Here is a 16,021-nt window from a genome sequence, read left to right on the forward strand (position 1 = left end):
GGAATGTCGTTGTCATTGTTCACTTTAGGTTTTCAAAATCCTTCAAAACTTTTAGGTACTTAATCAACAAGGTTGGAGCCACTCAGTAGTGTGACACAACTTTTTGGTGACACCAACAAACACTTCTAGAAAGCCCAGAACTACTAAAAAAAAAAAAAAAATGCACCTTTGAATGCTATAAAAGCTGCTATATAATCTTGTTAAGGATACACAAAATTTAAACTATTTTGAAGACAATTCCCCTATGAAGAAGTGTCCATCACCTTTTTTCTACATTTGATTGCGTTATACGTACAGTTTGAAAGCAAACATTTCTTTTGTCCAATCTTCTACAACTAGGCAAAAGTATGCATAAACATAGGTGGGTACATCTGATGCTGACAAGAGTTTGAGATCTCTGAATAACATTTTCTTAAGATCCTAAGTTAGAAGGAACTTTTAAAAAGACTATATGCAATTTTGTGGCTTCCCATTAAACCGCTTTCCCTGGAGTTCTGATGGATGTAAGAATGAACAAACAGGACTAGATGGCAAGAAATGTGGGGGCCCAGCTTCACTAACCAATTCTCAGTGATGATGTAGGTCAGGCTAGCTAATACAGGGGTTAAGAGGGAAATAAATATCAACTCTGAGGTCTTTTCCTTATGGCGGGCCCAATATACCTTTTGTCCTGCTTACTCTGCTTCTTCACTTCCTCCCAGGCTCACTTCCTGACCTGTTAACACAAGCTTTTACTTCCTCTTCAAACTGTCTGTCCATATCCTTTCCCTAAGGAATCACCAGCTTCTGAAAGCCACCGCCCTTGACCTGAAAAGCATTTGGATCCTGCTCAAAAATTTGCTACTGCATCACACACAGGGGATGAAAAACTTCAGAAGCAAACAAAGCAAGGCAAACTGTGGCATCACTACAAGGAATTCCGATCTCCAGGGCCTGTAAATATGCTCCTGGTAGCACCTACGGACAGCTGACTGAGCTCATGAACTATGTAAGGAGAGTCCTCGCCTCACTTTACACGCACAAGCTCGGAGCTGGTCCATTTGTACAGACAACCCCTAAATTTCATTCTCCTCTCCTAACCTCTCTCCTAGCCTCCTGTGCCCAATCTCTAGCTGCTTATAGCACAACTCTACAGGGATATTCTGCCGATACCTCAAATTTAACAGGCACAAAACACCATCTTCCTGATCCTAATTCCCAACCACTCAGGCTCAAAACTTCACCCTGAATTATGCTCTCCATTTCTTAGTCAATATAAGAGGTTTCTAACCTTCACTCTTCTTGAAATCTGTCCTCTTCCTTTTTACTGTCTTGCCTTAATCTAGCCTATCCCTTTTGAATTGATAGAACTTGGCTTCTTATTGTTTTATCTCCATCCATCTCCTCCTCCACCAATTCATTCTGCACACTGCTGCCAGATAAATCATCCTAAAAACATTCCTTTCACCATTTTATTCCTCTATCAAAAAAGAATATCTACCATTATATATAAAGTAATCATGCCCAAGAAAATCAACTTAAATTTTATTAAGCCTCTAGACCCAAGTTACAGAACATTAATAAATAGCAAATGACACCATGACAAAGCAATCAACAAAAGCCAAGATGTGGGAAGTTCTATAGAAAAAATTATCTGGTTTCTTCAATAAATAAATTACAAGGGTTAAAAAAAAAGAGAGAGAGATAGAAGGGAACTTATAGATTAAAAGTCTTAAGAAACTTACCAATCAAACTGCAATATTTAAACTTTATTTGGGTCCTATTCAAACAAACTGTAAAGGATATACAATCACAACATTTGAGACAACTGGAAATATGAACACTGACTGTCTGTATATTTGATAATAAGGGACTTATATTTTTAGGTATAGTTGTGTGGTTTTTAATATATATTTTAATTTATTTCAGAGAAGAAGGGAGAGGGAGAGATAGAAACATCAATGAGAGAGAATCATGATTGGCTGCCTCCTGTACGCCAGTAGGGATTGAGACTGCAATCTGGGCATGTTGCCAAGAATCAAACCTGTGACCTCCTGGTTCATTGGTCAATGCTCAACCACTGAGCTACGCCGACTGGGCTACAGTTGTTTTTTTTAAAGAGCCCTTATATTTTAGAGATTCATACTGAACTATAGGTGAAACAATATAATCACTGGAATTTTTCCAAAATAAGAGAAAGTGAAAATGACAGGGGCACAGATGAATCATGAGCATGAACTGATATTCCTAAAACTGGTGAAGTAGGATGGTGAGTACATAGGGGTTCATTATACATGTCTATGTATTCCAGGACATGTTGGGAATTTCCAATAATAAAAGAAAAACCAAAAATTAAGTAACAGCCCACTGCCTAAAGGGGCAAGTCCAAACTTCTCAATCTCTTATTCAAAGATCTCCCTGTCACCCAAAATCATTCAGTCTTATTTTTGTTTTGTTAATACTTTCTAAGAAAACAAATAAACCAAAATGCATCCATTCTCTCAAGCTTTATATAATACTAGTCTTATGATGTATTTGACAATAACCACATTAAAGGCGCCACGTTCTACTTTGTGCATGAAACCAGCTCCTATAACTCATCCGGACCCCTTTCTTCTGTGGATGACTTATCTAGCACTGTGTTCACATTGAACATTTTCCATGGGACCTGAAACTGCTCTATATTGTTCTTGGTTTATATCTTTGTCTTAATGCCCTCAATGTTAAAATATTTCTTAAAGTCCTTTTATATGACCATTTTAAAAAAGAAATGTTTTTCCCCTCAGTTAAAAATATATAAATTAATATAAACTTGAAAAACTCATACAAGAAATAAATAGGGGTGGAGTAATAGTAAACAACATAAGAAAAAAACCCTTCTTAACCAAATCATCATAAACATTCTCATTAACTGTTTTCTGTCCAAAAATAAAATCTTGGGTGAAATAATGCATTTGTCAATGTTCTGAACTGTCAGTGTCAAAAATAGGAATTACCTATGTTTTCTGTCTTTGGATTCCTATCCTAAATAAAGTTGACCAAAATTTGCAAATGGAGATCACTTTTAGCACAGTCATTTAGTTTTTCTTTTCCTTCTAAAAGGTGTGTATATTAAAGTTTTTGTCCATCTTTATGAAGTTTCAACGTGCCAAGTTATTTGTTATATATCATAGAAAAAGAAACTCTCCTAAACATGTTATAGTGATATATTTTCAAAATTAAACTAAATTCACTTTTTGTAAATTTCTCAGATCCCTTAAGACTGCATTTAAAACTCTTGGCTTTAATATGACCAAACCTATAATACTATTAATTCTAGCTCCTAACTGGTTTGTGCATTAGACTCAGATGAAGTCCTACGGAAGGTAGGTAAGGGTTCCCTAGGTGAATCTGATTGTACACCCTGTTTTAAGATAAAGACACGACAAAACTAAGATTAGCCATGACTAGTGTAACAGGATCCAGAAGACTTCACTAACCAAATCACACACATATTGAAAATAGAGCAAATCATGAGGTTTATTAGGTCCCAGTGCACTGTCGCTGACTTCTGCATGGGTGCTTCCTGCCACCTCTTAACCATGGCATCGGGTCTCGCACTACACAGCAGAGAGCCACGGAAAATTCTTCTGTCAGCACCTCTTTCATTAACAGAACTCATTCGAAAAATGCAGATCTTATAGGCTAAGATGAAATGAAATACTGTAACAGCAGGTTCTACATCACCTTTCACCTCAAAAGGTTTAAGGTCAAGGGCATAAAATATTAATATTCTGCTATTTAACTTCCACTCGATTTTTACATTAAGCTTTGCATACTCATAGTATGAAACACATGTCAGTGATGTCCCTCGTTTCTATATGCCAACCTTTACTGTACTCCACAACAGAATATAATGAGCAACGCAAACTAACAGTTACCAGCATGCAGTCCTCGCTGGAGTGACAAACAGGAACAGATGCACACCCTCAAAGGAACAGCAATCACCACAGCTTCTTTGTGCTTCCTGCCGACAACCATTTCGTAAAAGCAATACACACACGAGCAAACTAAGCTACCTCTAAAAATAGGAAAGAGGGGAGGAGGGAGACAGAAAAGGAAGAAAGGGATGGAGGGAGGGAGAGAGGTGGCTCGGTGACCACTCGTAATGACTGTGACTACCAAAATATTCTGAACATTCAGATGATCTGATGTGAATCACTGCAATAACATAAATGAAATAACCTTAATCTTAACTGCAAAGACTTAAACCCATTGTAGTTCTTTTATCAAAATCTTTGGCATTTTAAAACTGGAAAAGCCAAATCTCTATTCAGTGACTCCTATTCCTTTAAACTTGAAATCCTCCATCTCCGTAACTTGCCAACATGTTCATGCTCCCCCAGGTTTCATGGTGCGTGGACTCCCGGGCGCTCTGACCTGTGCGTCTGCTGCACCTGCCCTGGGAGCCAGTGGCTCTCGGCTGCCCTCAGCGCCCGCTATAAGCACTGGCAGTGAGCATAAAACAACTCGGAGAGTCCTGGCGCTACAGAGGCCAAGTCCAATTCACAGGAAGATTTCTACTTTAACTTTAAATGTTAACTGTGTGTTGGACAGCACACTGTCCACTGAGAAGGCAGAACAAAAATTCTAGGAGCGAGTACCTCTCTGGAGACTCAGTGGTCTGGCTGACAACTCGGGCCATGCAAAAGCTGTCAAGGCTAAGGCAACAGTCTCACAAGTTATCTAGCCTGAAATACGGGACTAGTTTTACGTAAAGGTATGGAATCCTCAGCTAGCCAAAATATCAAATGAAACAAAACCTAAGAACAAGTTTCAGAGCTGGATTCAAACTAGAAACTGTGTCTGTCTCCCTGAAGTGCCCTCCGCCCCCCGCCCCGAGGTCGTGGCTCAGTACCAGTAAGATTTGTGTCTTTTCTTACCTGACAGCACACTTCACGTTCTCTCCACCTGAGGTTAATGTTATCACTATGTAAACACTTAGGTGGCAGTTAACAAAAGTAAAATGACTTTACATTCTGTCTGTGTTAGTTTCCAGAAAAGAGATCAAGGCACCAAAAAGTGAAGTGACTTGTTCGGGGTATCCCTCCTGCCTCCATCTGCAGATCACTGTTCAGCACACCCAGGGACTAAACATTTAAGCCAATGATGCCTAAATGGGCAGTTTTGTTTTAAGAGATATGAAAAAAAAAAAATGAAATGTTTTTACGAATCACAAAATCTAAAAGATGACTTTGTTCAAAGTGGTCCTCTTATTGTCTGTTTTGCACATTCCCACAATAAATGGGATGTTGTGTTTCTACACTGAGTGGCCAGATTATTATGATCTCTGAATGCATAATAATCTGGCCACTCAGTGTATATCCTATATAATAAAAGGCTAATATGCAAATTGTCCCCTTTACCAGGAGTTCAACCAGCAGGCAGGCCAGACAACTACCCCATGTCCGCCCCCCCTGGCCAGGCTGGCCGGACCCCACCTATGCACGAATTCATGCACCGAGCCTCATATATATATACACACACTGAGTGGCCAGATTATTTATTATGCGTTCAGAGATCATAATAATCTGGCCACTCAGTGTAGTGTACCTCTGTCTCATACACTTGAAAATGTGCAGCCAACAGTATGACAGGCGTGTCACCAAGAAGGTGACATTTGGGAAGGTGCGCTGCTGCTCAGAGGGGCAAAAATATGTATTTCTATTATCACAGTTTCAAAAAGAGTATGAAACTGAAAAGGGAGTGCCACGGTGGGTGGTCACAGGGCTGACACCAGGAGAAAACGCTGACGCCCTGTGACTATGACACCACAGCCTTGTCTCCTCACTAAGCTGTCTCCAGACACAAACATGCAGACAAATGAGCCTTCTGACCACAGGATGGACTCCGCCTGCCAGGGAACAGCCCGGAGCTAGTGAAGGAAAGCTGCTGCAGTCTTCACAAGAGCAAAAATGCTTGCCTTTTTCAAGTTTAATAAACATAAGAACATTTCAATTTTTCAGCAAGAAATATTTCCCATTCAAAGAAACACTGAAATTCAAACTCTCAACCCCTGCAACCCCATGCATCATATGGTCTGTCACCTTCATGCAGGCTGGTGCAATGGCTTCGTTCCCCAGGAATATTTTAACCTAAAGAGCATTCCACCAACAGGTCTGAGAAATTCAAATTCTTGCTAAGCGTAAAACTCTACATGGAAACTGACACCAAAAATATCCTTTTCTTAACCCTCCATGTTAGCAAACATTCTCCTGTGTTCTTACTCATGCCAGAACACTAACACTGACCTTAGCGGAGAAGCATACACTATTGCAACCCCCCGCTCACTTCACCAGATGAGCTCTCTCACTATATTTTGTTCATCTTTATTCCCTAATATCTAGCACATAGTTGGCCCCAATAATATAACACTAAACCATCATTAAATATGTCATGTTGGAAATCAGGCTGATAGGTTGATTACATGGTTTTACAAATTTTCTAAAGGACTCCCCAAAAGGTTTGCAAATCACTTTCTGTCTTCTTTGTATTCCTTGACCATGCTCCATGAAAGCCTGCCTTGTTTATTTCACTAATAGACAATCCCTCAAGTAATATAACCCACAGACTCTCTATTAGCCTACAAAATAGTTTCCCTGCCGAGTCTCCAGCCTCTCCTTTCACCGCTACCAGGTCAATCCTCCTCCATCGCATCACACCAGCAAAGCCCTGCAAGGTCCAGCATACCTAAAGCAGAGTTCCCCGAACATCAGCAGGCACACAAATCACCTGCAGGCTTGTTAAAACACAGCCCGTATACCACCCTCCCAGAGTTTCTGATTTGCTAAGTCTGAGGTAGAGATAAGATTTTGCATTTTTAATAAGTTCCCAGGTAACACTGATCCTACCGGTTTAGGAAACATACTTTGAGAACCACTGACTCAAAACAATGGTTCCCAATTACAGGATCCCAAGCAAATATAGGGTGTCCCCCAAAAAATGTATACACACACTTTGAATATTTATAAAGTCAGTGTTTATTAAAATACAATTCATTTTCAAAATTGAGCTATCAGATGTTAAAGTGTATATACACTTTTGGGGACACCCTGCATGTTGCAATCACCTTAGGAGCTAAAAGAACAAGAAGAAAACAACAGAATCCACTCTCTAGATAAATCTATACAGACCCAGTTTCAGAAACCATTAGTCTAAAGATACTCAGAAACAAAGCTCTTAGATGGCACTAGGCCTTCCACAACCTACACCCAGATCTACCTATCCCAATGTATCTTCTGTCCACAGAACAAACTCTCAGTCACCGATGAACCATTCTTCTTCTTAATTACTCCTGAATGGCCTTGAACATTCATTCACTCCTTTGTGCCACTTAACAATATCATCTTATTAGTCATTCTACCTCTCTGGAATGCCATCCTTTCTCCCAGTGTGAACCCGCCAAGGATCGGCTCATCATCTACCTTAAAAACCTTTCTTAGTCCATTCGACATGTCTCAGATATGTAACACATTTTGCCAAGTACTCTTTTTTCATTCAGCAACATTAGTTCATTTATGTGTCTGTGTCATTGCATATCCAGTCTATTGATGGGTGTATAGCCTAATATTACTCAGTAATCTATAACCTGAAAGAATGTGGGGGGAACTTGAAAATATAGAAACCTAAAAACAACTTAAATGTTGTAAAATAATTTTTATTGCATAATAAACTTAAAACATTTAGATGAATCTCTTTTTCAAAAAGGCTTTATTCTTGAATCCACAGGCAGCAAAATCTCAGACATATGCCAAAGCAATATCTTCACCGATACAGCTCCTAGGGCAATGGAAACTAAGGAAAAAATAAATGGGGCTATATCAAAATAAAAAGCTTTTTCACAGCAAAAGAAACCATCAACAAAACAATAAGAAAGCCCACTACATGGGAGAACATATTTGCCAATGTTATCAACAATAACGGTTTAATATCCAACATTTACAGAGAACTCATACAACTTAACAAAAGGAAGATAAATAACCCAATCAAAAAATGGGCAATGGACCTACATAAATACATACTTTTCGAAGGAGGACATAAGAAATGTCAAGAGACATATGAAAATATGCTCAAAGTCACTAATCATCCGAGAGATGCAAATCAAAACGACAATGCAGTACCATCGCACACCTGTCAGAATGGCTATCAACAACAAATCAACAAATGACAAGTGCTGTCAAGGATGTGGAGAAAAAGGAACCTTCGTGCACTGTTGGTGGGAATGCAGACTGATGCAGCCACTGTGGAGAACAGCATGGAGTTTCCTCAAAAAACTAAATATGGAACTCCCATTTGACCCAGTAATCCCACTTCTAGGAATATACCCCAAGAAACTAGAAACACCAATCAGAAAGGATATATGCACCCCTATGTTCATAGCAGCACAATTTATAATAGCTAAGATTTGGAAACAGCCTAAGTGCCCATCAGCAGATGAGTGGATTAAAAAACTGTGGTACATCTACACAATGAAATACTATGCTGCAGTAAAAAAGAAGGAATTCTTATCATTTGCAACAGGATGGATGGAACTGGAGAGCATTATGTTAAGTGAAATAAGCCAGTGAGAGAAAGATAAATATCACATGATCTTACTCATTTGTGGAATATAATGAACAACATAAACTAATGAACAAAAACAGATCCAGAGACAGAGAAGCATCGATCAGACAGTCAAACCTCAGAGGGAAGGTAGGGGAGGGTGGGGGTAAGAGGGAGAGATCAACCAAAGGACTTGTATGCATGCATATAAGCATAACCAATGGACACAGACACCAGGGGAGTGAAGGCATGATTGGGAGGGTGGGGGAGCAATGGGGGGATAAGGACACATATGTAATACCTTAATCAATAAAGAGGGGAAAAAAGGCTTTATTCTTGAATCTGTGCATTAATAACAAAGATGAGTAGAAAAAAGAGTTAAGAACCAGTCAACCATAGAGTAACTCAAGTCATGATTAAGGTCATTCTTCTAAAACAGCAGTCGCCAACCTTTCAGACCTTACGGACCACCAGTTGACAACTGCTGTTCTAAAACATGTATAGAAAAAAAAAATGGGAGCAGAAAAGTAGATAGGAAAGAGGGGGAGGAAAATGCTAGAAGAGAAGGAACACTGCCATACCTTGACCTAAACCAATTAAACACGATACATGAAATGAAATGGTATTTCTGTGTTATACCTCTCACCTTGTATTATTAGCTAAGCTTACTTTTATGTTCTTTACCTGTCATACAGCTTATGCCAATGGCATACATGTGCATTAACTGAAATGGCAAGAGTATTGCCAAGTGTATGATCTGGGCAGTATAAGTTACTGAGAGACAGAACTCACAGTTGAAACCTCTTTAATGTCATAACATCTTGGGGGTGGGAGAAAGTGGGGAATAGAAAAACTTCAGCTAATGGATACAAGGTTTCTTTTTAGGGTAATGAAAATATTCTAAAATCCTGTCATGGTAATGCTTACACAACTCCATAAATATACTAAGAATCACTGAAATCTATACTTTAAATGGATAAATCTTATGGCATGTAAATTACATCTCAATAAAGCTGTTTAAATAAATCAATCAATCAATCCATAATATGAAGATAGGATCTCCAAATCACTCTATAAAACCCACGTGTGAAAAGTATAATTCATTTAATAAGGCAGAAACATATTTTCAATCATTTTTACATTTCAAGTTGATGTCTGATAGAACTTAAAGTTCTTCAGTTTATTATAAATGTTGTTAACATGATTATTATGGGTTCTGTTTTCCAAAATGTAGGAATTATATACATTTGACAAATCCAACGTAAATAAAGCTAAGTAAGGCATATCTTACTTTGTTTATAACCATAATTAATTCTTTGTGATAGTATTATAAATAGAATCTTAAAAGATTTAAGCATTGTTTTGAATTTAGAACATTAGTCTTAGGGAGTCAAACATCAGATCAAAAAAAACTTACTCATAAAGCATTTTGTTACCTTAAATGAGTATGATTACATAGTCCATAACATACTATTGTATTCAGGTTTTAAATGCCATAAGTACTATGATACAAATAATTCCTTTTAATATTATGTATTCCATTGGTTTCCATAATAAAAATCATTAGTAGTATTTCATAGCATATCTCTTTCTGTTTGTATACTTTTAATCTATCTAGAATTTATTTTAAAAGTGTATCTCTAGAGCCCGAAATGAGAAACTTGTATTAAAAGATGGAGATATATTCTTCAAAAATGCCACTGTTAAAAAAGTAAAGAAAGGCTATGGAAATGTTCAAGCTTGAATTAAACTAAAGAGACATGAAAAGTAAATGCAATATCTAACCTTAGACTGGATTGTCTACTCAAGAAGAAGAAAAAAATGAAATAAGCCAGTCAGAGAAAGACAAGAACCATATGATTACAATTATATGTGGAATCTAATGAACAAACTAAACTAAGAAACAAACTCATAGGTAGAGAGAATAGACTGACAGCTGTCAGAGGAGAGGGAGATTGGAGGGCTGGGTGAAAAAGGCAAAGGGATTAAGGGGGGAAAAAACACTAACACATAGATACAGACATCAGTACAGTGAGTACAAGAGGGGAAGGGGGATGATACAGAAAAGAGTAAAGAGGGCGGGAATGGTGAAAGAAGGAGACTTGACTTGGGATAGTGAATACACAGTACAATATACGGATGATGTATTATAGAATTGTACATCTGAAACCTACTTAATTTTATTAACCAATGTCACCCCAATAAATTCAAGTTAAAAAATGCCAAGCAGATCATTATTGGGTCAACTAACAAAACTAGAATATAGACATTCTGACAACTTATAGACAAACTATTCAAAGAAAAAAAATCTGTGTATGTACCTATCTACATGTGTACATATACAAAACAATTGATAATGCAACAAAATGTTAACAATACTTGAATCAGAATAAAAAGGTATATGAATGCCTATTGAATTATTCTTATTGTTAAAGCCTTTCTAAAAGTTTGAAATTATTTAAAAATTAAAAAGTAATGAAGTGGCATAAAATACACTTCATAAATATCATGGTTGAGTCTTATTTTTTGTTGTTATTGTTGTTCTTAGTTTTTAAACCATATGACAAACTCTGCTTTTTAATTGAAGTGGTTAGTTCATTTAAATTTAATATAATTATTTATATGATTGGGATAAGTCTAACATCTTGCTATTTGTTTTTTATTCATTCTATCTTTGCTTTGTTCTTTGATTTTTTTTTTTTAATCCTCATCTGAGGATATTTTTCCATTGATTTTTAAAGAGAGTTGAAGAGAGAGGGAAAGACAGAGAGAAACATCAATGTGAGAGAAACACATCAATTGGTTGCCTCCTCTATGAGCCCTGACCAGGGCCCGGGCCAGGGAGGAGCCTGCAACTGAAGTACATGCCCTTGACTGGAATAGAGCCCGGGACCCTTCAGTCCGCAGGCCGACGCTCTATCCACTGAGACAAACCAGCTAGGGCTGTCCTTTATTTTTTATTCTTCCTCTCCTGTTTTCTTTTGGATTACTCAAGCATTTATTCATTATTCAATTTTTTCCCCTTTACTAACTTTTTACCTATACATCTATTTTACAATTTTAGTTTTGCTCTAGGGCCTAATTAACACAACTTACTTTAAGCATTATATCTCAGATTAGCAAACCTCAGACAGGCAAACCAATTTATGAAATATTAAATAATCAGCTTCTGAACAATACAGATATTTTATTCAATACACAAATATTCACCAAGTACCTACTATGAGCATATGGTAATTGACAGAGTGGCAAAAGGAACTCAGGAAATATAGTTGCAATCCATATTCTTTCTACAACACCATCAATAAAGCACACAGACTTAAGCCAAAAAAATGTCTAATGAATGAATAACCAAGAATTAATCATTCAACCCACCAGGAACATGTATATAGTGTCAAAAATAACTACAATTTCCCATCATGATTTATTTATTCCTGTAAGACTCCTATTTGCCATGCAAGTAATTTCATTCCTACACAGTTATATTTTTCAATTCCCTACATATTCTTAATTTTTTCCATATTAGTAGGTACTGTTCAACCAAGACATTTCTATTTAACGATGTCAAATTTGTTTCAGCTGACTCTTAATTGTATTTCAAATTTTCAACTAGCCAAATCAAATATGTTTTCCTGAAGCATGGAGAGAAAATACAATAAAATTTCTAAATACCATCTCTGCAGCATCATACCAAACAGTAATATCATTTCTCCAATCCTAACCAAATCAATCAAAATGATATATTTATACTTATAGATTCATTCTCATCTCAAAATAAGCTCTTGACGTGTCATTTATCCCAATATATACAAGAGTTAACTGTAGGAAAATGGTTATAAACTTAAGCTACATATAAGTTTATAATATAGTGTTTAAGAACATTTTTATACTGATTACTCTGACATATGACTAATTCCAGTGATGTAAAGTACCTTAAAACAAAAAGCCAAATACTGCACATCCTTGGTTGCTAGGTACTGGCATCTTCTCATTTGAAAGTCTGGTAAAGAAGTTTGTGAAAGATCTCTGAAGATGATAGTTCATGAGATCAACAGCATCATCTTCAGACAGAAACAGTCCTGTCTCACTGCTTATGACGAAGGGAATGTTTTAGGCTGCTGATTTTTGTGTTGTTGTCTTAACCTGTTACTCTGACGAGACAGCATCCTTTATAAAAAGACTTACCTGGAGGACATCCTGGATCTTCACCCACACATCTGCCATGTCATACAGTTTGACATCTTCCTGCTGAGGCAGTGGGGCCACGACGGTGTCCTGCAGGTATCCCAGGACCACAGAATGCGCAGTGGCTATAGCATTGAACTTGTCAAACAGCAACTCCAGCAGCTCCAGAAGTAACCTAGCCAAGAAATCAAACAAGTAAATAACATTAAAACATATAACCGAAGATGGTTACACTGGCCTGCAAGAAAACCAACAAACTAGTGACCATGCAAACAGCACATTTCAGCAGGTTTGATTGCAAACAGCTGTATGATCTAAGAAACTTGAAAACTTATCTAAGCCTGTTTTCTCTACTATAAAAAAGAAATAATATAAAAATTTAAAAACCAACTGCCAAGTCCCTAAACCAGCAGTAGCAGCTTCATAAACATGTTTCATTTTGAACGTATTTTAGTGATTACAACAGTACTGCTCTGTATTCTTATAAGCAGTTTCTCCAAGGAATTCAGGCACTTTTTCAGCCAGTTCAGATGTCACACAGAATATGCTATTCCCTAGCAATAAATTGGGCACTTTGGTAAGGATACTAATCCTTTTAGACGTGGAAAGCTGTGCTTACTACCATTCAAATGCACGGTGTAAGTTGCCTGAAAAAAAAATACACACCTGCCAAGCAATCTGACTTTCACCACAGGGAGCAGCTTAGTCATCCGCATTATCTCATTTTTCATGGTGAGAAATGCTGGACACATATTATTAAATCAATTTTATATACTCAAGGACACAAAATGGGGTTGCAAGGCAGCTGGGACTAGAACAAACATTGATTTCCATGTCAGTGCATCTGCCACCTACCTCTCACTCTAGTTCTAGAATGCAGATGTCTGTTCAGGGACAGGGCGGAGCTTTGTGGCATGTAAGCAAAGGGGTTCTTCTACCACTAAGACTCAGCTTCACTGACCACATGGGCTGGGAATCTTCCCTCCTCTCAACTTGTATAGCATTGCATCCCACTTCTAAGGAACTTAACCAAGTGTGGCTCCCACATGTGACTCAAACAATGCGGGTCCCAGTTATTTATACACAGACACTCTACCTCCCTTCTCCACTGCTAGCCTCCCAGTGTGGGCACTGCTTCACACATCGCTGTATACTTAGCAGGGATCAGCAAATTGTGCTGAATGAATTCAATGTGCATACCATGAACAGGTACAGAAAATTTGGAATGTGACTTTTATTGTATATTGTGTGGCTCTCTGTTCATAGTTCCTAAATAGATTTATAAACCTACCTGGAAAGGAGAAAAGGAAAGCAAAAGAGCTTGTCAGCAGTGTCAATTAATAAGATCCCATTACCATAAATAAGAGGTTATGGCTACAATCTCATCAAAACATACAGCATCTTATCTATTCCTCTGGCTTCTTTACTGCCCAATTATTATAATTAATGTGCCAAAGTGATGGCCAATAACTGTGTTATGATAAAACCCTAACATGCATTTGACATTTTAATTTAGATGAGACAGAATCAATAAAAATTTATGTACTACTCCCAATCTAGAATATACATAATACAGAATTTATACATTGTATTTGTAAATAAGAGCCATCCTATCTTTTGAATGCTGATTTTTAAAATCTTTTAAAGGTCAATTCACATTTACACACACATATACCTAAAACAATTATTCTTTCTCATCTGTGCTATCAGCAGAGAAAGGGACAAAGTACAAAAGATGTGTCTAACACAGCCAAAATAGTTCATTAAGTGTAAGACATAATCTGTATAAAACTGGCATCTGACATCACACAGAGTAAGTACTTGATTAAAGGATGGTCCACTTTTCAAATAAAGATTTATGCTGCCAATGTAAGCCTGTGGTTCCCAAATATCAATCCACAGACCATAACGTATTTTTCAGTATGTGTAACAAAATAAGAAAAATAGGACCATATATTGGCTTTCCACAAAGGTAAATATATTTAATTTGATATTTTTTATACTCTCCTGACAGGAGAATCTGGTCCTTTCTCTCAAATATCCCTACTGGACAAAATTAAAACTTAATAACCTTATGTTAACCTCCAACATTTTTGAAATCATACTGATCCATGACATTCAGATGCCTGGGGCACAGCATCCACCTTCCCAATGGCATGAAGGTCTAGGCATAGGCCTGCGGAGCAGCAATAAAGCAGAAAGCACTGAAGAGAAGGGCTTCTCTGAAAGGAAGGCGCTGCTGCCTGGCTCTGTCCAGGGCCACAAGCTCGAGGCTGCACACTGGGGCTGCCACTCCAGGACAAGGCCAACCCAGCCACCAGGGGCAGTGCTCTGTGTGGAAGAGACCTAGCAGAGAAGTGAGGTGAAAAGTGAGATCCATAATGTCTATGAACATCACAGAAGCAGCAATCCCTTGATAGAATGCTGGCAAGTGCCAGCTCTGTCACTCCTGAGGGATCAAGGCCAAGACAGACCATCACAGCACGGGAACACTGCATGGGGAAGAATAAGGGAGAAGAGACAGGTGAGAGGGGTGAGCTGCCACCTGTACATCTGCCTCCTCTGAAACATCCAGCCACTTCAAAGAGAGGGAAGCTCTCCTCTGCCTTATTATCACACAATCATGGCAACAGTAATAAAACCTGTGGCTCCGACATCAAAATTAAAAACATTTGTGCTACAAACGATACCCTTGAAAAAGTAAAAGACAACCCACAGAATGGGAGAAAATATTTGCAAATCACATCCTAATATATAAAGAGCCAGGGTCCGTAATGTCCAAAACGACCTAACGGACGACTGAATGCCAGGCTACATGCGCAGCAGGCTTGGGTGGGCAGGGACTGGCGAGCGGGATCAACTGCTGACCTCTTGGTCCCTCCTGGGTCGTGGGTGCCACAGCAACCTGGCACTGACTCCCACCGCCGCTGGCACAGCGGAAGTCAGTCCTGGGTCCCAGCCACTGCGGGCACCGTAGCGACCCAGCACTGACTGCTGCCACCAAGGCAGGTGCGATGCGATTGGTCGGGGGGGCCCCGCCATCGCCCCACGATTGCCCCAAAGAGGGAGGCCCAGGCTACCGGGCCGGTGGTGGTGGATGGGGCCTCCCTCTGCGGGGTGATCAATCACAGGGCTCCTGGACTGTCAGAGGGCGCAGGCCAGGCTGAAGGACCCCCGCCCCCAAGTGCACAAATTTCGTGCGCCGGGCCTCTAGCATCTGATAAAGGATATGTATTTAGAATATCTAAGGAATTCTTACAACTTGTAATAAAAAGAC

General features: G+C 38.5%; 1 protein-coding gene across 1 annotated transcript in view; it reads right to left on the reverse strand.

Annotated features, from left to right (window-relative positions):
• EXOC4 (exocyst complex component 4) overlaps positions 1-16,021 on the reverse strand; it is a 737,356-nt gene that overhangs the window by 603,037 nt on the left and 118,298 nt on the right. Inside the window, exon 7 of the mRNA XM_008150517.3 lies at positions 12,745-12,919. Coding sequence (XP_008148739.2) covers positions 12,745-12,919 — 175 coding nt within the window. The remainder of the gene's footprint in view (positions 1-12,744; positions 12,920-16,021) is intronic.

Source organism: Eptesicus fuscus, chromosome 14, assembly GCF_027574615.1.
Source record: "Eptesicus fuscus isolate TK198812 chromosome 14, DD_ASM_mEF_20220401, whole genome shotgun sequence".
Lineage (NCBI taxonomy): Eukaryota > Metazoa > Chordata > Mammalia > Chiroptera > Vespertilionidae > Eptesicus > Eptesicus fuscus.